General features: G+C 53.4%; 2 protein-coding genes and 2 long non-coding RNA genes across 5 annotated transcripts in view; 3 read left to right on the top strand and 1 right to left on the bottom strand.

Moving 5' to 3' along the window:
- Positions 1–531: 531 nt before the first annotated feature.
- On the top strand, positions 532–1,678 carry LOC121107486. Its single transcript, XR_005841670.2, has 3 exons — positions 532–578; positions 1,299–1,446; positions 1,632–1,678. It is a non-coding gene; the product is annotated as an uncharacterized LOC121107486 (long non-coding RNA).
- A 7,296-nt stretch (positions 1,679–8,974) lies between these two features.
- On the bottom strand, positions 8,975–11,174 carry LOC121107488. Its single transcript, XR_006932063.1, has 2 exons — positions 10,947–11,174; positions 8,975–10,266 (listed from the first exon to the last, which is right to left on the bottom strand). It is a non-coding gene; the product is annotated as an uncharacterized LOC121107488 (long non-coding RNA).
- A 328-nt stretch (positions 11,175–11,502) lies between these two features.
- Positions 11,503–13,898, top strand: LOC121107484 (biogenesis of lysosome-related organelles complex 1 subunit 3-like). The gene has a single exon (XM_040651927.2). It carries the CDS (start codon positions 11,847–11,849, stop codon positions 12,297–12,299), a length of 453 nt encoding a protein of 150 aa, XP_040507861.1. The 5' UTR covers positions 11,503–11,846; the 3' UTR covers positions 12,300–13,898.
- LOC121107474 overlaps positions 11,503–25,366 on the top strand; it is a 23,780-nt gene continuing 9,916 nt past the window's right edge. The window contains exons 1-13 of one of the 2 annotated variants that reach the window (XM_046903636.1): positions 11,503–11,552; positions 11,844–16,092; positions 17,803–17,918; positions 17,994–18,110; positions 18,531–18,892; positions 19,585–19,662; positions 19,997–20,056; positions 20,773–20,841; positions 20,982–21,053; positions 21,135–21,236; positions 21,854–21,961; positions 22,687–22,834; positions 23,020–25,363. In XM_046903636.1, the coding sequence (XP_046759592.1) occupies positions 18,538–18,892; positions 19,585–19,662; positions 19,997–20,056; positions 20,773–20,841; positions 20,982–21,053; positions 21,135–21,236; positions 21,854–21,961; positions 22,687–22,834; positions 23,020–23,074 (1,047 nt within the window). In that variant the 5' untranslated portion in view covers positions 11,503–11,552; positions 11,844–16,092; positions 17,803–17,918; positions 17,994–18,110; positions 18,531–18,537 and the 3' untranslated portion in view covers positions 23,075–25,363. Of the gene's footprint in view, positions 11,553–11,843; positions 16,093–17,802; positions 17,919–17,993; positions 18,111–18,530; positions 18,893–19,584; positions 19,663–19,996; positions 20,057–20,772; positions 20,842–20,981; positions 21,054–21,134; positions 21,237–21,853; positions 21,962–22,047; positions 22,251–22,686; positions 22,835–23,019; positions 25,364–25,366 lie in introns of those variants that run through there. The other variant, XM_040651906.2, reaches the window with a different exon arrangement.

Genomic DNA, 25,366 nt, shown 5'->3' with positions numbered 1-25,366 from the left:
AAGCACCAGAGATGGGTCTGCTGCCACTTCTGCATCCAGCCAGGCCCGGGGGCAGCTGTCTCCCCCAGCACGACCATTACTTGTCAGAGGTGCAGGAGGAGCATCCCGAGCAGGGATGCCTTTGCTAATGCTGGAAACAAGGTGGGATGCTGATTCTGAAGGCGCTTCTGTCTGAGCTTGAATTTCAGCCTGCAGATGCCTGGCCTGTGATGGGTGGAACGTGAGGTTGGTGACGCTCACAGCACAGGGTGTGAGGGCCTTGCATAGGAGCTGATTCCTCGAGAGGCGTGAGGAGGGTTGGCACCCTCCAATTCCTGGAGGGCCCAAATGCCTTGGGCAACGGAGGGGGTCGCAGTGGATCTGTGGGGCTGGGACCAGCAGGCTTTGCCTGAGCGCGACGGGACTGGAGTAGCTCAGTTCCCGATGAGAGCACATCACATCCAATCCTACTGCCCTGCTTTCTTTCTAAAGGAACTGACCAACAAAGTGAGCAGGATGCACTGCAGGAGAAGGCAGCCATCCCACACTGCCAGTCTCGGGCAGAGGAACGCAGGCAGCGCCAACAACTGTCATGCCAGGTAATTTCTGTCCCGTGGTCATCCAGTGTCACTCACCAGAGCCACTGTGTGCCTGCAGGCTCTTGCTGCCTGCTCTTGCACGCCAGGTCAGCAGCCGAACCTGAGCGTGTGAGCACAGGGCACGTGTAAAAGAAGCCAGGGATGGCTCTCTGAACACGGCTGACCTCAGTGGGTGTGGAGAGTTGTTCCAGCAGTGTGCCGGAGAAGGTACGTGCAGGCCTCTGTGACGCTGCTCAGCTCCCACCACTCCCAGTCCCAGAGAGTGGTGAGTTTTGCCCTTTTGGAGCAAAGCCACCCGAGGGCGATGAGCGGGGTCCTGTGTGGGAGGAGCCTGCAGGAGTGTTTCTCCCCTGGGCTGGCTCGGCTGTGCCCTGTGCTGGCTGGAGCCCGACCTTCAGCCGGGGGGGGGTGTCCTGCGGGAGAGCGCGGGACGCGTGCGCTGGGAAAGTGCGAGGGATTCTGCTCTGCAGTGCTTCCCACAGACAAAGCCCAGACCCAGGGCACAGCCCCAGCCCTCGGCCCAGAGGAAGACACGGGCAGTGCCTGTGCGGCCTCTCCCTACCCAACGAGAGGTGGAAGCAGTCCTTCTTGTCCTCTGGTGCCTGGGCACCAGAGGCAGAGGCACCCACTGATGAAAATCTCCTGGGTCCATGAAGCACACTGAGAGGTTATCTGTAGCGCAGGTGAGGGTAACGTGGGACGTTGTCTCGTTTCTCCCAGGGATGAATGCCGGGACGAGCACAAAGGCTGCTGTTGGCAGATCTGCGCGAAGGCGCCACATCGCAGCGATGGTACTGTTCTCAGCTGTGCTGCTGTCTGCGCTGGTGCTGGCCTGTGGTGCTGTGATATGGATGTGCCAAAAATACGTGTGAGTTGGCTTTTCCCCAGAACACTTCATTGCTGCATTTGGCAACGAAGCATTTGTGGTGCCAGGATCCTGGGCGGCCAGATCAGTTGCTGGCAGTACACGGCCAGGACTTACGTTGCCAAGTCTTTCAAGTTTCCCCTTATTTCCTGTCAGTGAGTAGTGCTTTCTGAAACTCATTCTCACAGAGTGTGCAAGAGAGAAGAGAGAGCAGCAGAGCAGGCTCATCCTGATACCAACTAGGAGAGAGTTCCAACTGGAGACGAGGGCAGAACGGAGCTGGGAGAGGCAGCCGAAGAGACTCTTGCCCCATCAAAGAAGAATCTCAGCCATCGTCCCAGTGCATTCCATTCTGCCATCCAAGAGGCCAAAGGTCTTCAAAGTCATCTGGAAGACTTGGAGCTTGAACTCAAAGCCGTGAAAGAGGTCCACGGGAACAGTCCTGAGTGCTGCTTTCTGTCAGGGGACGGCCCTGAAAGTGAGAGCGGAGAACCAGCAGCAGAGCTTTTGTCCTTCACCCTGCATTCTCTGGGACAAGCATCAGCAACATTTCAAAGAATCTTAGCTCGGCATAGCTACAATCCTGTTGAGGGTCCTAATGAGGGAGCCAGAAAGCGAGCTTCCTCTGACCGCTGGACAACACCTTAACGTCTTTGGAGCTGTGGATGAGAATGGCTGGTTTCAGGGAGAGCTGACAGATGGCACAAGAGGACTGGTCCCATCCAATTTGGTTGCGGAGGTTTCAGATGACGAACTGGATACAACGATGCCTCCGGAGCTCTGTGCTCTCCTGCTGGATACTTGATGAATAAGTGGATGCAGAGATTCCATCATGCAGCAACATCCTGTCAAAATTCCTGCGTTACTCCATCCTGCAAGACTACCCCCTGCTCCACTTGATGTTCAGGTGGAGTGTGTGCAGGACGTGGATGAGCTCCTTTGGGAACACTCTGAGGTGACTGACAGTGTAACTGCATAGTCTTGTGGTATATTAAACAAACAAACAAAAAAACACCACCCACAATAAAACAAACAACCAACCAACCCAAAAAGCGCCGCTCTTTTTCTTGGATACACTGAGGTGATCCTTTTTCTAGCTGAGACTTTGCAATGAGTCTTGAAGCAGATTTGAGCCGGTAGAAGTTGGCAGTGTCTGCATTCCGTTCTCCTGATTTCCTTGCTGGTCAGAGTTAAGGTGCCATGCATCCATTCCCCAGCCCTAGCTGTCTCCTGAATCATGAGAACAGCCTTTCCATATTGTGGAAAGAACTGGAGTGGATTCACGCTGAAGGACAAGATGCTTGCAGACACGTAAGCTCAAGAAGAGAATGCAGAGTCCACGGAAACTCGCTGCCAAACAACGATGAGAAAGTAGAATAGGCTCCTGTTGTTGAAGATGGGATGGTGAAACAGATGTCTCAGCTCAACACAACGCCAGTAGGAGCTGGTTCGGGCTACCCCCCCTTAAAAGGTCAGAAGTTCACAGCGAGGTAGACTACGAGCCTTCATCCACTGACCGCCAGAGACCCCCACCACATTTTTAGGACGCGTGCTCAAGAGGGTGGGACAATACGTTAATAGTTTCTCAGAATTCCAGCCCATTTTTGTGGAACGTAATGAATATGTGGATGTTATGTCTGTAAGTATGTAACCAGTGCTTTTCTCTGTGTGCGAGTTAGGAGGAGATATCCCCCCCCGCACCCGGCGCCGTAATGAGCGTACCTGCTTTGTAACCTTACGTGGGTTCCAGAGTTTGATTCCACACGTCACTCCCTTCACTATTAAGAGGACAAAGAACTTCTGGCACAGAAGGATGCCCACCTGCAAGGCTCAAATTGCACGCTGCTTCCTTCCTCTCTGCTCAGTAAAACTCTGTGTTGGGCTCATTTGGAAGGAAGGTTTGGTGTTCTGACTTCCTGGACAGTTGTTACCTAAAGCCTGGAGTGCCTGTGTCAACTGTGGCGGTGCAACTGCCACACCTTCTCTCCCCCTTCTCTCAGGCCTCTCGGTGCACCACTTCTCCTGAGACAAAAGGCGGAGGACCGGTACGTGGAGGTACTCCTCCTCTTCCCTTGCCCCTGCTTGCCTCTGGGTAGCAAGGGGCAATGAATTGGAACATTAGGGGATGCCCTAGTTGTATCTGACTCCTGCTTTGCGCCCCACTGCCCAGGAACAATCCTGGGGGCAATCGTCGTCTGACAGCCTGGGACGCGTGAACACGAATCACGGCTCAGGTGGGGTAGCGTGGAATCCGTGAGTCCAGCAAGTTCTGGGTTTGCACAGCTGGTAGAAAGAACCAGAAGATTTTGCCATGCGAGGGGGCTGGTATGGAAAAGTAGCCGGCAGATCTCCATCATCTCAGACCCTATAACTAGAGATTCAAAGCGAGTGTTAATCAATATCTGAAGGGAAGTGGGAGGAAAATGGATGAGGCCAGGCTCTTCTCGTGGTGCGTAGCGGAGGACAATGAGCAGTGGCCTAGAACTTGAGCACAGGAAGTTCCATGCAAACATGTGGAAGACCTTCTTTACGGTAAGGGTGGGGGAGCCCTGGGACGGGTTGCCCAGAGAGGTGGTGGAGGTTATGACCAGCATCTCCTCTGGGTTGGGAGGTACTGCCAAATCCTCGAGGCCCTCTACCAATGATAGTGTACCAAGGATAGTCTACTGTGCTGTGATCTTCAGGGACGTTTTCAACACAAGCCATCCTATTGTTCTGTGATCTTCAAGGACACTTCCAGCGTACAAAAATCCAGTGGTTCTGTGATCTTCAGGGAGCCATGCAACACAAACCATTCCAGCGTTGTGTGATTTTAGAAGCTGGACGTGAGCCAGCAGTGTGTGCTGGCAGCCTGGAAGGCCAAGTGTGTTCTGGGCTGCGTTAAGAAAGAGGTGGCCAGCAGGGAGAGGGAGGTGGTTGTCCCCCTCTACTCAGCTCTTGTGAGGCCCCATCTGGAGTACTGCACCCAGGCGTGGGGCCCTGTATGAGAACTGTTGAACTGCAACTCCACCTGTGTGACCGGAAGGGGTGGAGCCAGGCTCCACCTCTCCTAAACCCCATTTAAGGGCTGACTGCCACGGAGGAAGGATTGCTCTCTGAAGATCACTCCTCTTGGAGCCCTTTTGGCGAGCCCAGCATTCACCTCTATTACTTTGTGCAACAGTCAGCCCCCCAGAAAGCACCAGACTCAACATTGCTGAGGTAGCAAGGGCAGGGAAAGGGTCAGGGCAGCAATGAGCTTATGATGGCCAAGGTTTGATTGCCGACTGCTCTGTCACCGAGGTTCGCTGCTTCCCATCTGTCCCTGCCCCGAGGAGGAGAGGCGGAGTCAGGGCGTGTGAACCGCGGGGCCGTTCGGGCGAGGTGATACGGTAAGGTACCCATTCGCAGCGACTACACAGGGAGTCGGGTTGTTGTCTCGCTGTGAAGAGAGTGATTTTCAGGGCAAACCCCGAGCGACTCAGCGAGCAGGCAAGGCGGGGCACCTTGCCATGTAGGAGGGCGGTTAGCACTTAGCACTGAACAGGTCGTTGCTCTCCGGGCACACCGAGGTGCAACCACGGTCACCACACGGCAGCGAGCTGCTGCTAAAAGGCATGCAGAGACTGAAAGCACGAGTGTCCGTGCCACAGTTCAGGTCTCAGGCTGCGCAGAATGCTCGGCCCTGTTGCTGCTACGGGAGGGCAGCTGGGATACCGCCTGTGAGCGGGTGGAGGATCTGCCCAGCCTGGTGGTAGAGCTGAAGGAGGAAGTGGAAGGGCTGAGGAGCATCCGGGACTGTGGGAAGGGGATTGGTCGGTGGAGCTGCGCTCGGCCGTCCCTACAGGAAGGGTGTGGGGGAGATGCTTTTCAGGCAGTGGGGGATCATCTGCTGTCTCGCAGTCAGGTGGGAACGGGTGACCTCAAAGACAGCGAGGGATGGAAACAAGTCCCTGCTCGGGGCAACAAGCGGACTGCCCCTCAGCCTGTCCCACCTTCCCAGGTGCCCTTACAATACCAGGTATGAGGCTCTGGAGCTAGAGGGACTGGGGGATGTGGATGTTGGTGAAAGTCCATCTGTGCAGGAGAGGTTGCCCAAGGCTGGTCAGTCTGCTCCCCTGTTCTGCTACAGTGTCAGTCAGGAAAAAAAGAAGGGCTGTTGTCATAGGGGACTCCCTTCTGAGGGTAACTGAGGACCCGATGTGCTGCTTGGATCCGTCCCGCAGGGAGGTGTGCTGCCTGCCTGGTGCCCGAGGTGAGGGGCATTGCTAGGAACATCACTCGCCTGGTTAAGCCCTCCGATTATTATCCACTACTGTCTTTCCACATTGGAAATGAAGAGATAGGCAAAAGAAGTCCTCGGGTGATCAGAAGGGACTTCAGGGGTCTGTGAAGACTTCTGAAGGGATCTGGCGTGCAAGCAGCGTTTTCCTCTGTCCTCTCAGTTGGTGACTGGGATCTGGATAAAAGGAGGAGGGTGCACATGTTGAAGGAATGGCTTTGTGAATGGTGTCATGCTCAGGGCTTTGGGTACCATGGCTTGGGATGCAGCCTTGAGAAAGGGAGAAGGCTGACAGTGGATGGGAGCCGACTGACTAGAAGGGCCACAAATATTTTTGGAAATAAGCTGGCAGGGCTGGTTAGCAGGGCTTTAAACTAGGTATGATGGGGGAAGGTGGTATACTGGGTGACAGAGAATCATAAAATCATAGAATTGCTAAGGTTGGAAAAGACCCACAGGAGCATCCAGTCCAACCATTCGCCCTTCACCAATGGTTCTCGCTAAACCATGTCCCTCAGCACAACATCGAAACGCTCTTTGAACACTACCAGGCTCAGTGACTCCACCACCTCTCTGGGCAGCCCATTCCAGTGCCTGACCACCCTTTCAGAGAAGGAGTATTTCCTAGCGTCCAGCCTGAATCTTCCCTGGTGCAGCTTGAAGCCATGAGAAGCACCTGGGAATGCTGTCACCTTGGGAGGTGGTAAGGGAAAACCCCAGACTCATCCTGGAGGTACTAGGGAGGGCTCCTCTGAGAAGGCAATGAGGCCAGTGGCTAAGCTGAAGTCCCTCTATATCAATGCGTGCAGCATGGGAAATAAACAGGAGGAGCTAGAAACTGTGGTGCAATTGGGAAAGTATGACCTAATTGCTATCATGGAAACAGGGTGGGATGAATCGCATGATTGGAATACCCTGATTGAGGACTACAGGCTTTTCAGAAGGGATAGACAGGTTAGGAGAGTGGTGGAGTTGCCTCTTATGTTAGGAAGTGGACAGATTGTGAAGAGCTGCGTCTGAGGAACAGCCATGATCAGGTTGAGAGCTTGTGGGTAAAAACTGCGGATCAGTCCAGCAAAGGGCATCTAGCGGCTGCGGTCTGTTACAGGCCACCTGATCAGGAAGAGGCTGTGGACGAGGCCTTCTTGCTTCAGCGGCAGGAGGTGTCATGCTTGCGGGCTCTCCTCCTGATGGAGGATTTCAACCACCCGGATATCTGCTGGGATAGTGCCACGGTGGGTGGCAGACAATCCAAGAGATTCCTGGAGTCTGTTGAGGACAACTTTCTGGTCCAGGTAATAGATGGAGAGGTTTAGATTGCAGGCAACCTGGGCTGCAGTGACCATGCCTTGGTGGAGTTTGTGAGCTTGAAGAATGCGGGCCTGGCAAAAAGCACAGTCACAACGCTGTGCTTTAGGAAAGCGAACTTCCGTCTGCTCAAGGAACTGCTGAGTGGGATCCCCTGGGAAACTGTCCTTAAGGGCATGGGCACAGACCAGAGCTGGCAGCTCTTTAAGGACACCCTTCCGAGAGCTCAAGGGCTCTCCATACCCCAGCAGAAGTCGTTGAGCAGGGGAGGCAGGCGACTGTCGTGGCTGTGCAAGGACCTGCAGCTTAAATTGAGAGAAAAGAGGGAAATGTACAGAAAGTGGAAGCAGGGTTGTGTATTCAGGGAGGAATACAGGGCTGTTGTCCGTGTGTGTAGAGATAGGATTAGGAAAGCCAAGGCGCAGATGGAGCTGAACTTGGTGCGGGATGCGACAGACAACAAGAAGGGGTTCTACAGGTACATAGGCAGGAGAAGACAGGCCAAGGAGAGTGTTCTCCCCCCGATGAAAGGTAATGGGGAGCTGGCTTCCTCAGACATAGAAAAAGCTGAGGTACTTAATGAGTGCTTTGCCTCAGTCTTCACGGGTGGTCAGGCTTCCCATGTCTGCCAGGACCATGAGCCTCTAGGTAAGGGTGTGGGGAGTGGTTTCTGTCCACCAAGCTGAGCGGTGCAGTCGATACATTGGAAGGAAGGGAAGCCATCCCGAGGGACCTGGACAGGCTGGAGAAGTGGTCCCACGAAAACCTAATGAGGTTCAATAAGGCCAAGTGCAGGGTGCTGCACTTGGGTCGGGGCAATCCCAGGTACTTCTATAAACAGGGGGGAAGATCTCCTTGAGAGCAGCCCTGCGGAGAAGGACCTGGGGGTCCTGGTGGATGAGAAGCTGGACATGAACCAGCAGTGTACACCTGCAGCCTGGAAGGCCAACTGTGTGCTGGGCTGCATTTAAAAAAAAAAAAAAAAAAAAAAAAAAAAAAAAAAAGGCAGTGGCCAGCAGGGAGAGGTGATTGTGCCCCTCTACTCAGCTCTTGAGAGGCCCCATCTGAAGTACTGCGTCCAGACCTGGTGCTCCCAGTACAGGAAGGACATGGAGCTCTTGGAGCAGGTCCAGAGGAGGGCCACTAAGATGATCAGAGGGCAGGAGCACCTCTCCTGTGAGGAAAGGTTGAGGGAACTGGGCTTGTTTAGCTTGGAGAAGAGAAGGCTCCAGGGGGACCTCATTGTGGCCTTCCAGTACTTGAAGGAAGCGTATAAACAGGAAGGGGAACGGCTGTTTGTGAGGGTGGAAAGTGGTAGGATAAGGAGGAATAGTCTTAAACTGAGACAGGGCTGGCTTAGGTTAGATATTAGGAGGAAGTTTTTCACCCAGAGGGTGGTGATGCACTGGAACAGGTTGCCCAAGTAGGTTGTGAATGCATCCAGGGATGGGGCATCCAAGGCCAGGCTGGAAGTGGCTCTGGGCAGCCTGCTCTGGTGGTTGGCGACCCTGCACATAGCAGGGGCATTGAAACTCGATGGTCATTGCGGTCGTTTTCAACCTGGGCCATTCTATGATTCTATGGCCATCTCGAACCATCAGCGCCAAGATGTGTGTGCCAGTACTGTCGCTCTCCTTGCACACAACTGATAGGTGAAAACTCTGATGTGGTGAGACTGGAGTTATCAATTATAATCACTTCTTTGAAGGAGTCAGATCTAAGACAACTGAGACTAGCTGAAGATCTGTTTTGATAAGACAGAAATCAAGTTTCTGCAAGCCGTGTTTTTCTCTGTTCTGAGATGCTGTACTGCTGTAAGAAGCAACATTTGAACTGCTTCTGTTTTCTTGCTTTTGTACGAGAAAGATTTACTCTTAATGATGCATGACTCCTTCACAACAGAGACTAGTGTTTATAAGATTCGGAATGGGAGCAAACAAGTCAGACAAATATTTCTTGCACTCAGCTTTCAGATTAGGCATATATTTTAAAGAGGCACCAGAGAGGTGGAGACAATGGAAAGCAAGTAAAATCCAGGGAAACAAGCTTTGTTAAAAGCTTTGATGTAAGATCTAAAGTCAGTTTTTTTCCCATACAGTGTTAGCTATAGTGATGATAAATCATGCCCAAAAGCTTCTCTGCACTAGAACACAAAATCCAAAAGATTAGAAGCTGCGGAGATAAATTCATCTCAGCCCAGAAATCCTTCCATTTGTGTACTGACTGGAGTTCCGAGACTGCAGCATCACAATCATTCTCCTTCTCTGGGTGCAGTCTAGAAGATGAACACCCCCAGACACGCACACTTGTTCAGCTCTTCCTTTCCCATCAAGTCTGGGCTTGATAGAGATGTTTTTATCCCCTCTTTTTCCTGAGATTACCCTCTGTTGCCATGTTTTACTTGACCACTAACAAAAAGGTATTTCTAAATTATTCAACATGAGATTCTTTGCATAGTAACGTATTTGGTAATGCTCTGCTCCCAGGCAGGGTCCCCGCTACAACGATTTTCATTTCTCTTGAGCCGACTTGCAAGCACACCCCTTCAGAGCACATTTCCTTCTACTGTTAGTCATTGTAAGAAACCTTGTGGCAAATCCACCTGCAGAAAACACAATCAGCCTGTTTAGTAACAAAAGATTTTGATGTAAGGAAAAAAATTCAAATAGTTAATTAACAGATTGAGAGAGAGCCTTGAAGAGATAATTGCTAGAACCAATTCTAGTATGAAAATTTCTGGGGTTTAAGAATAATTACAGATGAGAGGGTATTTCTGAAGTGTACTATACTGTATCCTTAAAAGGGCAATAAAGTTCATTTTGCTTGATATTCTTTTCTTTTGCTTTTAGTAGATACACTGTAGCAATTAGACAGATCAGTACAATAGGAAAAGCAATACAACGGAGGTGCTAGTCCTTCTGTCATCACACAACAGAGAGGTGCTATAAAGGAAGGGAAGAAGATTGCTCCCCTGTACCAGAAAATTCCAGATTCACAGGAAGAAGCTTCACCAAGGAGGGCTCACCAGGCAAAGATCCTCCCCAGCAGCAGTCAGCCCTTAAATGAGATCTAAGAGAGCTGCAGCCAGGCTCCCCTCCTTCCATTCGCACACATGAATTGCTTTCACCTGTGCTCTCAGGGCTGACTGGGTCCTTTCCACAGGTGATCAATCCGTGGTTCAGGCTGTGACTCAACAGATCCCACACATATCTTAAAGATTTTAGATTTTTTTTCTTTCTTTCTTTCTAGGAAGACTGAGAAAGCAAAAAATCATTCTGCCCTTGCTCCTGACCCTTGTCCCTGCCTCCACCTGCCCTCAGCGTACGGCCAGGAGAGGAGGGGCACTCAGCAGCATGATGGGAGCCCTTCATATTCTCCTCAGCTCCTGACCTTCCAGCTCTGCAGAGACATTTCGTATCTCAGTGATAGTCTGTGGCCCCCACAGCCCCCCAGACCCGACCCCAAAGGCCTGCTGCCTCTCTCTCCCCCCCGACCCACACAGATGGGCCTGGTGGGCACTGTCAGTGCTGGGAGCCCAGGAGCAGGCACAGGCAGCCTGGCCGGGCTGGGATCTGCGCTGCTCTGACAGGAGCTCTGTGCTAATGTCATGCTGCACAGCATTCCAGGGACCAGAAGCTGCATCTCGCGCAGCGGTGAGTGATGGCAGCGCTGTGTGCGCCCTCCAGGGGGGCCCGGGACAGGCTTGAAAAGCAGCACCGCGTGAACCAGATGAGGTGCAACACGGCCACGCGCGAGGTGCTGCACTCGGGCCGCCGTAATCCCGCAAAGGTGCTGGGAGGGCCGGAGCGCCTCACCGACAGGAAGGGCTGAGGGAGTTGGGCTCGTGCGGCCTGGAGAAGGCTCTGGGGAGACCTCACTGCGGCCTTCACGTGCCTGGAGGGAGCTCACAAACAGAAGGACAGCGACTCCTTACACGGCCTGACACCGGCAGTGCTGTCCCAACGGTGGATTCGTCGCCCGGTCGCCCGCAATAAGTCGGTCATCACCGGGTATTTATATCAAGAGTGCAGGCCCGGGTGCTCGTTGGTTTCCATAGAAGGAAGAAATATTTCCCGAGGAGGGCCCCGGCACACGCTGTCCCGAGGAGCGGTGCACACCGAGCGGCACAGCCGTACCGGACAAACCCGGCGCAGGCGCAGGCGCAGGCTCCGGCCCTGCGCGGCCCCCTGCACGCCCCGCCCCCCGCCTCTCCTATTGGCCAGCCCTGCCCTGTTCGGCCATCTCATTGGCTTCTACTGCTGCCTGTTACATGCAAGCTCCCTCCCCGATCCTTCTTCCGGGAGAGCGCCGTCCTCCCCTTCGTCCCCGCAGAGCCAATTGGCTACCCTGGCTGTCACTTAAAGCTTGGGAGGAGGGACGATTGGACGAACGCGGCTGCCCGCTCTGCGCGTGCGCAGTCTGAGTGAGGGCAAGTCCGGGCAGCGGGCGCACGCAGGCGTGACGTCACTCGACGCGACGCGTAGCGTACCGGGTGACCGTCACGTGACCTGGCGAGGCGGCGGTACTGGGCTGAGGGAATGTGGGTCCTTGCGGGGCTCGGTGGCGGGTTATTGGGGCGTGGGGGTTCCTGTAGGGTTGGGAAGGGAATATGCGGCATCCCCCTGGAGCTGTGGGTGCCTGGACGTGTTCTGGGGACCCCACGGGGCTGGGAAGGGAGTGAGGAAGTGGGGGTCTCACGAGGCTGAGGGGGCACGGGCCTGTTGTGCGCAGTATTCCTCTGAGACTCGGGAGAAAGAGCCGGGGGTCTCCGTGCCTGGTGGGGCCGTTTTCCCCCCGACTCCCCCTCCTCCCTTTTATTCCCCTCTCGCAGACCATGGCCGTCCCTCTTTCCCCCACGCTGGTGCTGGGCGAGGCCTCGGAGAGCGACTCAGAGCCGGAGCCGGGGGGGAACACAGCCGGGACTCCCGCAGTGGGGCTGAAGGTTCCGGGGGAGGCGTCGGAGACCGAGGAGGAGGAGGAAGAGGACAGTGCGGCCCGGATGCCGCTGCCAGGGGTGTCCAGGGGGGGCCCCTCACTGCTGCAGCAGCGGCTGGGGGCGGGCGAGGGGCGACTGCGGGGCGCAATGGCTGAGGCACTGGGACGCAGTTTCAGTGGGGCTGCGCGGCTGCTGGAAGGTCTGGGGGGGCCCCTGGGCCACGCCCAAGCTGGGGCAGCTGCGACCGCGCACTGCCTGTGCCTGGTGCGCCGTGACCTGCGCGCTGTGGCTGCCACCGTAGCCACCATCACCGCCTGTCACCTGCTGCCTGACATCCGTGGGGAGCTGTGAGAGTGGGAATGTCTGTGGGGGGGGGGGGGGCAGTGCTGGCAGCTGTGGGGAGCTCCTGGCGTTGTTGTTGCAGTGTCACTGACACTGACCTTCAGCACTGTGTCCAATGGACTCGAGAGTTGTGGTTGTCACTGATGACATTCTCATTGTCACTGCATTGCCAGTGCTGTGTCCCCTTGAGCTGATGCTGCCATCAACAGCACTGCCGCTGATCGCTCAGTGTCCCAGCGATGTCCCTGTGTCACCTGGCCTGTGGGGACCTTGGCCTCACAGTGACGTTGTCAGTGAATGGAAGCTCCTGACGATTGATTGATGCAGAATTCTGTAGTTTTGCCCTGTATAGGGGATCTGTGGGTTCTGGCACTGACTAAAGCCCTTTGGAGACATAGCTGCAGCAAGGACACAGCTTTCACTAGGTGGGTGGCAGTGTGTTCACCCACGGCACTGTGGTCCCAGTGGTCTGAGCAAGGTCCCTTTTGTTGCCCCCCATGTCCTTGGGCTGTGGTTGTGTCCTGTGCGTCCCTTCCTGCCATATGAATGTCTCCAGCATCTGGCCACTGTCCCCAAGCTGTGGCTATGTCCTGTCACCCTAAGTGCCCCTTGGCCTTGTCCTTAGCTCTCTCCTACCTCTGTGTACCCCTCTGAGAACTTCAGCCAGGGACAGGGAGAAGTACATACGAATCTCACACCACGGAGCCACATGGGTCTGTCACGCTGCATCCTGCCTGGGCTGTCACGTCCTGTGGGACACCAGGGGATACACCCTGGGTGCTAGTGGGCTTGTGGCACCAAAATGCCCGGGGCCTGATGAGGGTCCTGGGGGCTCCTGGCGTCTCCAGAAGGGTCCCAACTGTCCCCAGGGACTGACCTGAGGGGTAGTGGAAAACCAGGATGAAGGTTCACTTTCCCCATTCCCCTGTGTTGTGGCAAAGGGGAAAGGTTTTGTGAAGAGCACAGTGGTGTTGGATTCTGTTCATAAAGATTCTAGACCTCGGTTCCCTTCCCGTATCCAAATTAGAATGAAAGATAGTATTAACAATTCATCTTTTGAGGAAGAACCTCTGAGCACTTGTAACTGGCAGTGCTTTGATATTCTAGGTAACCTGTTCCATAAGGAGTGCTGGGTGATGCTGGCTGATACTGTCAATTGTGAGCATGCTCCACAGAAAGTTTCCCTCTGTGGGAGTGAGGAAACAAAATGTGGTGATTCAGTACTGTGGGGTTATTATGGGGTTACTAGAGTCTAGGATTCTAGAGTCTGAGGATTCTATGAATTGATTATTGGAGGATTCTATGAGGATGCTATGAGGATACCAGCTCCTGTGATTATAAGTTCTGTTATTTCAGATTCTGTGATCGTTTCATGATTCTAGATTCCTTGACTCTGTGATGATTCTGGGCTTCAGTTGTGTGGTGATTCTGATTCCTCACTAAGAGTATAGATTCCCAGACTTGTAGCTACGCAATACGATGCGTTTCCATCTCCACTCCTGTGCATAGTGTGTGGCATAGTTCTGAGTGCCTGACACAGCCCAAGCAAAATCAATTTCTGTAGGTTATTACTAAATAAAAAAATAAATCAATAAATTTCTTGCTTTAGTTTCTGCTCCCTGATCCATTTATTTATGTTCTCCCTTGCTTCATATGTAACTTCCAAACTTGGCATTTTGCAGATAATACCTTTTCCCCCTTTCGTCCTTTGGTGGCCCCTAATGGTCTCTTCTTTCTCAGTTAGAACAGTTGTCATGAGCCTATTCATATAGGAATTTGGGACTGGAGTTCACTCCGTGACTCTTATCATAGTTGATGTCCCTAGTTGCTATCGTGCAGACTTCACCAATTTATAACAGATGGATACAGCTACGATATACACTCCTAAGAGGGAAGCAGGAATGTATATTTATTGATGTAATGTAGATATGCTGTAGTGATATGACAGTGACTTAACAAGACTGGAGATGGCTGGATACACTTGGTTATTTTCCACATAGAGGGCAGGATTAAACACACACCTACAGGACGCTCTCCTGCTGTGTCATGAGGATCAGAGCAGGCCCCGTTGCTGTCTGAACTCTTCAAACCACAGAGGTAAGGATCCTCAGCACAGCTGGATCCACTCCTTGTCCCAGACGCGTTCAAGAGTTTGTGTCTAAGGGATCCTATGTGCACAATCAAAGATATAACCGTAGTGGAGCTAACAAAGCCCACCCAAACTACTAGTCACTTACTGAGGATCCGTATCAACAAGGTGTCTTGACATCAAGGTGGAAAGGATCTCTGTGCAGGTGTAACCTCAAGAGGCATGCCTGCTCAAGGGGAGAGCTGTTCCTCTGTGCAGGAGAGCTCAAGAGGTGCTTGTGCTGCTGTCTATTTTGGTGGTAAGATGATTGACTCATTGCCGTACTTTATTTTTAGGCATATGCTCAATTGGCCCTCAGATGTTGAGCCAGAGGCCTGCTGTCAGTTCTTTCAGCCTCCCAGCTTGAGGCAGTTTTGTGATCTTTAGTCTGGTTTAGCTAGGAGTGTTGCTCACTGTCTTCCTGTGCAAGGCTGAGGGAGGAAGGTGGGAGAAAGGAAGAAAGGGGGAGGGGGGAGCACACCATCACACTGGCTTTGCTGGGAAGGAAGGCTGGTAAGAGCAGGTCTGCTGGTCTGAGTCCCAGCCTGCTTTTACCCCCAGGAAATGCCCTGCAGGTGGGCTGGCGAGGGTGGGGGTTGGGCAGGAATTGCTGCATTTCCTCCCACATCTCCTGCCATTTCTCTTGTCCCAGCAGGCTCCAGTTTAACATGTGCCTGCAGCCTGCAGCAGAGCAGCACATGGCCACTGCATGTCCATCTTAGGCAGGGGCTGGGGGAAGCAGCCAGGAGAGGGCAAGGGGCAAGAGATGGGAGTGCGGGGGGAGAGTGTCCTTCAGTGTCCTTCAGCCAGCATTTGTGTGCTGGGAACAGAGAAGCTGCTGGGACTGGAGTTTCTCTCCTCTCCAAGCTGCTTCCCTGGGCTTTGGCTGTGCCCAGAAAGGAGCACTTGCAGGAGCCCGTGGCCTTTGCAGAGGTGGCCATGTATTTCAGCAGGGAGGAGTGGGCATTGCTGGACTCTGCGCAGTGTGTGTGCTGTACTGAGGTGTGATGCTGGAGACTAGCAGTGCGTGGCCTCGTTAGGTGAGGGCTTTGCTGGTGCTCCTTCTTATTAGAGCACCTCTGGCTGTGCAGAATGAGCCTCTGCAAGCAGGACGTAGAATAAATGCAGTGGGGTTACTTATTGACCAGTGCAACAGCAACGAAAGAAACCTATACTTTTCTGCTGTTTATTTCCCATAAACGTTGTTGAAGCCTTGGTAAACAAAACATCCTAAAGGGAACGTTGAAGAAAATGTCCCTGCATCATTTTCAGAGATGTAAAAGGTGTGCTGGGCTCCAAAGGGAGTCGGTATGTATTGGGCCGGTGTCATTCAGAATTAAAACAGGGACATGCTGACATGCACCAGAGTGGGCTCATGCTTGACATCTTGTAAACAGGGTTGAAAAGAAACCTCAAAATAAACACACGTCTACAAAAGCTGCCCTCCCCTCCAAAATCAGCACATTTTGCACAGCCAGAGGTACCTTCCCGGTCTTCTGTCTGTTGGCAGTTTTACTTCATCTGTTTTTTCTTCAGATCACAGCAGTGTGAGTCTGACTGCGTCAGCGGAAGAGCTGCCTTCATGGAGGTGCAGGTGCAGTCGGCCGTTGTGGAATTCATCCTGAACCACACTCTTCCACTCCAAATCCAGCCCAGTCATTGGAGATGGAGGAGGTGAGTGTCTTCGTCCATTAGCTTTATCCTGATCAGACACCTTGATCAAATCCAGATCTCCTCCAAGATACCAGAAATACGCTTTTATTGTTGAGGAGACAACAGACTTCTGGGCTGATGTAAGAACATGGCAAATGTGGCTACCAGTATCTTCCTGGGAAGCCAGGGATGCTGTACGAGAACATACATCTGAATGTTTGGCTGCTGCTGTTAGGTCCTCACACTGACAAGCCGTACAGAATAACTTAAATCTGTCCCCCTACTCTCTCTTTTCTTTCTGAAATCGCTCTCTTCAATGCTTCTGTGTGCTCTCCCACTTGAGCTATCTTGCAGTATGACACAATGCATGGTCTGTTGAGCCTTTCAAGCATCTTAGAAGATAAATAGCAATTAGCAGATTTAAAGAAAGCTCTTGGTATTCATTAGCATTGATGCCGAGAAACATAAGTCTTGCTCTTAATGTGAGATATTCTGACAGATGCTTTCCTGGTTATTTCTTCTGCACAGTCTCTATAGGTTAATCAGCAGGGCTGTTCAGCTGCATGGCAAAGACTGCGTGGGCCCTGCAGCTGTTGCCCAGTTCTCTGCCTGCATTGCTGATTCGTGACTTTAGGATGCGGAATTAACTGCAACGTGTTTGTGCCCAGCCCTGGAACCTACAGCTTTCCTTGAGTAACTGCTAAGACCATAAGTGCACCTGTTCCAGTGGAAACAAACAGAGTTGCACCAGGAAGAAAGTTTCCTCTGCGTGTTAGATGAATAAATGTTCAGAGCACAAGCAATTATTATTCCAAAGGAGCACTAAGTTTGTTCCATCTGCTTTGATACCCTGACCTTCCAATGAGATTTGCACAGTCACCGCAGTTATTACCACTGGTGGAGTATAGATAGCTGCTTTTCCGGAGTATTTGCTGCTTCCCATTTTATACGAGCATTGCTCTTCTTTGGATAGCACAGTTGCTGTAAGTCCAGCTTTTGTTCCCACTGGAAGGCAGTTTTTATGTCAGCAGGATGCAGGGGTTAGCTTGGCTGAGCAGGAACAGCCCACAGCAGGCTGAGCTCTGCCAGGAGAAAATCAACATGCAAACCACCTGAGCCAAACAACGATGACCCAGGCTTTAGAATGGAGCATGTCACCTTGGCTAGTTATTTAATGATTCAGGCATTCACACTGTCTGCTTCCCTACAAGCAGAAGGGTCAGAGTATATAAGGGTCACAGTGTATCAGCTAAGCTTGGGAATGCTGCTCTGGGAAGACAGGCCCTCTGAGCACAGCATCTCAACCTGTACCAGCCTTCAAGAGGGGACAGCACTCCCCAGCCTGCTTTATGCCATCCCAAGTTAGTCTACTTGCATGAAAGCTGGATGTCTGTATACCCGTTAGGCTCAAACCCTGCGTACTGAGGTACACCTGACAAACACGTGAGGCTGTGCACGTTACCCAGGAGGTGTGATGTTAAACAGATAAGTATTAGGAATGGATCCAGCCAGGATGTTGATGTGAGAGGATGATACGCTTCCCTCCCACACTGCTTATCACATGAGAATGACAATATAAACACTTGCTCTTTAAGCAGCGGAAACAAGGACAGCTCTTAGAGGAGACTCCTTGTTCTCCACTGCACTGCTCTGCACTGAGAGGCTTCAGAGATGCTAGCAGCTGGCGCTATGAGCTGCTTTGGTTGAAGTATAAATGTTTGTCTCCAAAAGCAAGCACAGTGTATTTGGATGCTCTGCTTCCAAAAGTGCAACAGCTTCTGGAGACCCAGGTGGGACCCCACAGGTGACGGTCCTCTCGGCACCAAGTGTCCAGTTGCCAGCAGCAGGTGAGTTCACTTTGGGGGACTTTGGTGATGGGAGGTGCCAAGCAGCAAGCCTTCAATTTCCGCTACTAAATGCAGGCTTGGAAGCACGCTACGTGTGGGAAATATACTTGGTGCAGGAAAGGGGATGTCCTTAGCCAAGGCGCTGGAAAACTGAAGGAAAACAGATGAAACTGCAGATCTATCAACAAAAACGTAAGCACGTGACACTTGACTTGGCAGGTCTGTGAGAAGGTCAGCTTCCCCGTGTTTGTATTTCAGCCATCATCCTCCATACTGGAGAGGCTTTATCCGCTTGGCTTGCTTAATTGCAGCACGTTTGACACGCATGGATAACCTGTGCAATAGCGTCCTTGATCCAGACCCCATTTCCATATTGTATCTTTTCCCCAATGGCCTGAGGTGTCATGGGTGCACCGAGCTGGAAATAATTCCCTCCTGGAGCTGTTGAAGCCCTAGAAATGTTTGCCAAGTGAAGCTGTGGATGCTCCATCCCTGGAGGTGTTCAAGGCCAGGCTGGGTGGGGCTCTGGGCAGCATGACCCCGTGGGTGGCATCCCTGCCCACGGCAGTGAGGTTGGGGTTCTAAGCTCTTTGCTGTCCCTTCCACCCCAAGCCGCTCTATGATTCTGCGTTTCTATGACGTAAGCACCGGCCCCACGCAGCCCTGGTGCAGCACATCACAAGAGCAGCAGCCCGCGGGGAGCCGCCACCCGGAATCTCGGAGCCGTGAGGTCACAATGCCCCGTCCAATGGCTGTGCGGTGCTGTGCCGTGAGCTCACAAGGCCTGGCTGCGACGCTGTCCTGTGCCGCAGGCTTTGCTCTGTGCGACGCTCACTGTGGCTGCAGCGGTGGTGTTGGAAGCATGGTGCGAGTGTGGGGGGCCATGGCCCCTGCCCGCTTTGTCCTCTTCCTCCTACTGATGGCCATGTGTTTCCGGGAGACCTGTGCTGCTCCGTGGCGAGCACCGGGAGCAGGTGGGTGGGCAGAGATGGGACACGGACTGAGCAGCAGTGGGGGCAAGAAGTCAGGCTGTGTCCCCACGGCCCTGTGCCACACTTCCCTGGGGCCGGCCTTCCATGGGGGGTGGTGTTGGGCAGGGGGCGATGGGCAGCACCGCAGGAGCCGGGCAAGAGCCCGTGGCAGCGCTGCTCCCCAGGGCTGGCTCCAGCCATGCCGGGCCATGGCTCTGCTGCTTGCCGGCTGGAGCACAGCCTTCATCGTGGGAGATGTCCTGGGGAGAGCTTGGCAGATGTGTGCTGGGAGAAGCGTGAGCATTTCTGCTCCAGGCTCATGGTACTCCCCGTAGATGAATCCCAGTTTCCAACACAGAGCCCCGGCCCACAGCCCAGAGGAAGAGACAGGCGTGCTTTCCTCCAGTGCTTCAGTGTGACCTTCCTGTGCATTGGAGGCCTCCCAGTAAGAAAGCCCCCAGGAGCTGCATCTTCTTCCATGCGGTCCGTGAGGGATGTGGCACATGGCCTGGAGAGAGTATTGTGTACGCTGCCAGGTGCCAGCCTACAGGTCATCCTGGCCACTCTGCAACTTTGGGAATCGTGACCTGGGTCCTTCTCCCATCCCGTTCCACGGCCCAGCAACATCCAGTTACTGAGGGAGAAGGAGATCACACCATCCAATGGGACCTTCTTTCATGCGTTCTTGATTCCAGGAGATGAACTTGGTGCTCCCTTTCCGGATGATCGTTTGGATCCGGATTTTGTGCCTGTGCCTCTGGGACAACCCAGAGGTAAGTTGTGAGTGTCTGTTTCCTTGGAGGCAGAAACATTCATGCTCCCATAGTTTACTTGCGTGCAATTTTGCTTAAGACCCTCTCAAGGTCTTCCAAGCCTGTTTGTGCCTTGAAGGGCTTGCACAGATGAGCCATGAGTATTTCTTTACTCGGAGAGCTGCCACATTTCAGTGGGAAGGTTACCGCTGCCCCTCTTCAGCTGAGAGAGCCCTGACCTTCGTATTTGGGCCGTGGCATTCCCTGGCCCACCTTTCCCCACTCAGGGAAAAGGAGGCCCCCACGTGTGCTGGAAGCTCTCCTCACCTGTGTCTGATTACACTTGTGCCTGCAGGCCCTGCTGGTGAATCAGCAGAACAGAACCCTGCCTCTGAGCCTGAAGGGGATGCTGGAGGTAAGTAGCCGGGCTTCATGTCCTCGATATTTGTTCCTTTGTGGCTGGGCTAGTTCAGCAAGGGTTGCGCTTTTCACCGGCCAGCGGGTTCTTCTCCCCGAGAAGCATGGATGGTCGTTGTTTCTCGGGTGCTCCGTGCTGTCAGCGTTGCGTTGGCTTTGTCTCTGTATCTGCGAGGTCTCCCAGTAAGAAAATTCCAGGGGGCCGAATGTTCTTCCATGAGGTCCCTGAGAATTGTCTCCCACGGCCTGGAGAAAGTATTTGGAAAGCTGTGGAATACCAGCCAGCAGGTCACCTGGCCTCTCTGCAGCTTTGGAACTTTCCCCCCATGTCATTACCTGAGCCCCTTCCATCACCGCAGCTCAGTAAGGGAGAGAGAGATGGGCACGTGCAATGGGAACGTTTCTCCGCTGTCCTTGATTACAGCTGTGTCTCCAGGCAGCGGCTCACCAAAGCCTAGGTTTAATCCAGTCCATGCAGTTGAGTTTAGAGCTGGGGTGAGCTCCAGGCGGGCGCTCCTCTGGGCAGTTCCACACGGGGTTAGTTCTGTATGATGGTGGTGCCCCTGCAGGCACCCAGGAACTGTTTCCGAGGTGCTCCTGTGTGGAAGGGAGAGAATGGTGTCGTGAAGGAATGCCCAGCTTTAATTGCATCCTGTGTCATTCTGACTGGAAGGATGTTTAATGGGAGTTGCTCTGTCCTGCGTTTGTTTGCAGATGTGACTGGAGGAGGTGATCCAGGTTCCGCTCTGAGCTCTGGGACTGAAACTCCGGCAGATCGCATGGGTATGTCCTGGCTTTGTAATTCCTTGGAGAGCTTTCACTGCCCATTTCAGTGCCATTTCATGGCACGATCCCCCGTATGCTCCGCTATTCAGTGATGCTGTAGCGTATGACTGAAACTTTTCGTGGGTCTTTGGTTGCAGGAGTGCCCCCAGGGAGGGCTTTGCCCGGTCATGTGTTTCCTCCTGCGCTGGAGCCCAGCTGGAATCCCAGAGGTGAGTAGTTTGTCTCACTGACTCACTGCTGGTCTTCAAAACCTCATGCAGGTGATATTTAACTTCATGCATTCTGTTAAGGTCCGGAAAAAGGAAAGGATGAATCCAAAAGAGGAAAATACTCCCAGGGCTCATCCCGTCTCCTCAAGGAACTGGTGAAGGAAATGGAGAAGGCAGCGCGTGGTGGGTATACTTGAGTCTGTTCACTGTGAGACCTGGGAAGCTGAGGTCTGATGTACGTGTGTGGACAAGCTGTAGCCTGCACAGCAGGAAGGGATCGCTCAGAGCCGTGCTGCGGTGGTGTTCCATGTAGCGCCTTGCAGGCACTGTCAAGCACCAGAGATGGTCTGCTGCCACTTCTGCATCCAGCCAAGGCCCGGGGGCAGCTGCTCCCCCAGCACGACCATTACTTGTCAGAGGTGCAGGAGGAGCATCCCGAGCAGGGATGCCTTTGCTAATGCTGGAAACAAGGTGGGATGCTGATTCTGAAGGCGCTTCTGTCTGAGCTTGAATTTCAGCCTGCAGATGCCTGGCCTGTGATGGGTGGAACGTGATGGTTGGTGACGCTCACAGCACAGGGTGTGAGGGCCTTGCATAGGAGCTGATTCCTCGAGAGGCGTGAGAGGGTTGGCACCCTCCAATTCCTGGGAGGGCCCAAATGCCCTTGGGCAACGGAGGGGGTCGCAGTGGATCTGTGGGGCTGGGACCAGCAGGCTTTGCCTGAGCGCGGGACTGGAGTAGCTCAGTTCCCGATGAGAGCACATCACATCCAATCCTACTGCCCTGCTTTCTTTCTAAAGGAACTGACCAACAAAGTGAGCAGGATGCACTGCAGGAAGAAGGCAGCCATCCCACACTGCCAGTCTCGGGCAGAGGAACGCAGGCAGCGCCAACAACTGTCATGCCAGGTAATTTCTGTCCCGTGGTCATCCAGTGTCACTCACCAGAGCCACTGTGTGCCTGCAGGCTCTTGCTGCCTGCTCTTGCACGCCAGGTCAGCAGCCGAACCTGAGCGTGTGAGCACAGGGCACGTGTAAAAGAAGCCAGGGATGGCTCTCTGAACACGGCTGACCTCAGTGGGGTGTGGAGAGTTGTTCCAGCAGTGTGCCGGAGAAGGTACGTGCAGGCCTCTGTGACGCTGCTCAGCTCCCACCACTCCCAGTTCCCAGAGAGTGGTGAGTTTTGCCCTTTTGGAGCAAAGCCACCCGAGGGCGCAGAGCGGGGTCCTGTGTGGGAGGAGCCTGCAGGAGTGTTTCTCCCCTGGGCTGGCTCCGGCTGTGCTTTGTGCTGGCTGGAGCCCGACCTTCAGCCGGGGGGGGGTGTCCTGCGGGAGAGCGCGGGACGCGTGCGCTGGGGAAAGTGCGAGGGATTCTGCTCTGCAGTGCTTCCCACAGACAAAGCCCAGACCCCAGGGCACAGCCCCAGCCCTCGGCCCAGAGGAAGACACGGGCAGTGCCTGTGCGGCCTCTCCCTACCCAACGAGAGGTGGAAGCAGTCCTTCTTGTCCTCTGGTGCCTGGGCACCAGAGGCAGAGGCACCCACTGATGAAAATCTCCTGGGTCCATGAAGCACACTGAGAGGTTATCTGTAGCGCAGGTGAGGGTAACGTGGGATGTTGTCTCGTTTCTCCCAGGGATGAATGCCGGGATGAGCACAAAGGCTGCTGTTGGCAGATCTGCGCGAAGGCGCCACATCGCAGCGATGGTACTGTTCTCAGCTGTGCTGCTGTCTGCGCTGGTGCTGGCCTGTGGTGCTGTGATATGGATGTGCCAAAAATACGTGTGAGTTGGCTTTTCCCCAGAACACTTCATTGCTGCATTTGGCAACGAAGCATTTGTGGTGCCAGGATCCTGGGCGGCCAGATCAGTTGCTGGCAGTACACGGCCAGGACTTACGTTGCCAAGTCTTTCAAGTTTCCCCTTATTTCCTGTCAGTGAGTAGTGCTTTCTGAAACTCATTCTCACAGAGTGTGCAAGAGAGAAGAGAGAGCAGCAGAGCAGGCTCATCCTGATACCAACTAGGAGAGAGTTCCAACTGGAGACGAGGGCAGAACGGAGCTGGGAGAGGCAGCCGAAGAGACTCTTGCCCCATCAAAGAAGAATCTCAGCCATCGTCCCAGTGCATTCCATTCTGCCATCCAAGAGGCCAAAGGTCTTCAAAGTCATCTGGAAGACTTGGAGCTTGAACTCAAAGCCGTGAAAGAGGTCCACGGGAACAGTCCTGAGTGCTGCTTTCTGTCAGGGGACGGCCCTGAAAGTGAGAGCGGAGAACCAGCAGCAGAGCTTTTGTCCTTCACCCTGCATTCTCTGGGACAAGCATCAGCAACATTTCAAAGAATCTTAGCTCGGCATAGCTACAATCCTGTTGAGGGTCCTAATGAGGAGCCAGAAAGCGAGCTTCCTCTGACCGCTGGACAACACCTTAACGTCTTTGGAGCTGTGGATGAGAATGGCTGGTTTCAGGGAGAGCTGACAGATGGCACAAGAGGACTGGTCCCATCCAATTTGGTTGCGGAGGTTTCAGATGACGAACTGGATACAACGATGCCTCCGGAGCTCTGTGCTCTCCTGCTGGATACTTGATGAATAAGTGGATGCAGAGATTCCATCATGCAGCAACATCCTGTCAAAATTCCTGCGTTACTCCATCTGCAAGACTACCCCCTGCTCCACTTGATGTTCAGGTGGAGTGTGTGCAGGACGTGGATGAGCTCCTTTGGGAACACTCTGAGGTGACTGACAGTGTAACTGCATAGTCTTGTGGTATATTAAACAAACAAACAAAAAAACACCACCCACAATAAAACAAACAACCAACCAACCCAAAAAGCGCCGCTCTTTTTCTTGGATACACTGAGGTGATCCTTTTTCTAGCTGAGACTTTGCAATGAGTCTTGAAGCAGATTTGAGCCGGTAGAAGTTGGCAGTGTCTGCATTCCGTTCTCCTGATTTCCTTGCTGGTCAGAGTTAAGGTGCCATGCATCCATTCCCCAGCCCTAGCTGTCTCCTGAATCATGAGAACAGCCTTTCCATATTGTGGAAAGAACTGGAGTGGATTCACGCTGAAGGACAAGATGCTTGCAGACACGTAAGCTCAAGAAGAGAATGCAGAGTCCACGGAAACTCGCTGCCAAACAACGATGAGAAAGTAGAATAGGCTCCTGTTGTTGAAGATGGGATGGTGAAACAGATGTCTCAGCTCAACACAACGCCAGTAGGAGCTGGTTCGGGCTACCCCCCCTTAAAAGGTCAGAAGTTCACAGCGAGGTAGACTACGAGCCTTCATCCACTGACCGCCAGAGACCCCCACCACATTTTTAGGACGCGTGCTCAAGAGGGTGGGACAATACGTTAATAGTTTCTCAGAATTCCAGCCCATTTTTGTGGAACGTAATGAATATGTGGATGTTATGTCTGTAAGTATGTAACCAGTGCTTTTCTCTGTGTGCGAGTTAGGAGGAGATATCCCCCCCCGCACCCGGCGCCGTAATGAGCGTACCTGCTTTGTAACCTTACGTGGGTTCCAGAGTTTGATTCCACACGTCACTCCCTTCACTATTAAGAGGACAAAGAACTTCTGGCACAGAAGGATGCCCACCTGCAAGGCTCAAATTGCACGCTGCTTCCTTCCTCTCTGCTCAGTAAAACTCTGTGTTGGGCTCATTTGGAAGGAAGGTTTGGTGTTCTGACTTCCTGGACAGTTGTTACCTAAAGCCTGGAGTGCCTGTGTCAACTGTGGCGGTGCAACTGCCACACCTTCTCTCCCCCTTCTCTCAGGCCTCTCGGTGCACCACTTCTCCTGAGACAAAAGGCGGAGGACCGGTACGTGGAGGTACTCCTCCTCTTCCCTTGCCCCTGCTTGCCTCTGGGTAGCAAGGGGCAATGAATTGGAACATTAGGGGATGCCCTAGTTGTATCTGACTCCTGCTTTGCGCCCCACTGCCCAGGAACAATCCTGGGGGCAATCGTCGTCTGACAGCCTGGGACGCGTGAACACGAATCACGGCTCAGGTGGGGTAGCGTGGAATCCGTGAGTCCAGCAAGTTCTGGGGTTTGCACAGCTGGTAGAAAGAACCAGAAGATTTTGCCATGCGAGGGGGCTGGTATGGAAAAGTAGCCGGCAGATCTCCATCATCTCAGACCCTATAACTAGAGATTCAAAGCGAGTGTTAATCAATATCTGAAGGGAAGTGGGAGGAAAATGGATGAGGCCAGGCTCTTCTCGGTGGTGCGTAGCGGAGGACAATGAGCAGTGGCCTAGAACTTGAGCACAGGAAGTTCCATGCAAACATGTGGAAGACCTTCTTTACGGTA

The sequence above is a fragment of the Gallus gallus genome, chromosome 23 (assembly GCF_016699485.2).
Source record: "Gallus gallus isolate bGalGal1 chromosome 23, bGalGal1.mat.broiler.GRCg7b, whole genome shotgun sequence".
NCBI lineage: Eukaryota > Metazoa > Chordata > Aves > Galliformes > Phasianidae > Gallus > Gallus gallus.
Note: the sequence above shows the minus strand (reverse complement) of the source record. Positions and strands in the feature narration are given on the sequence as shown.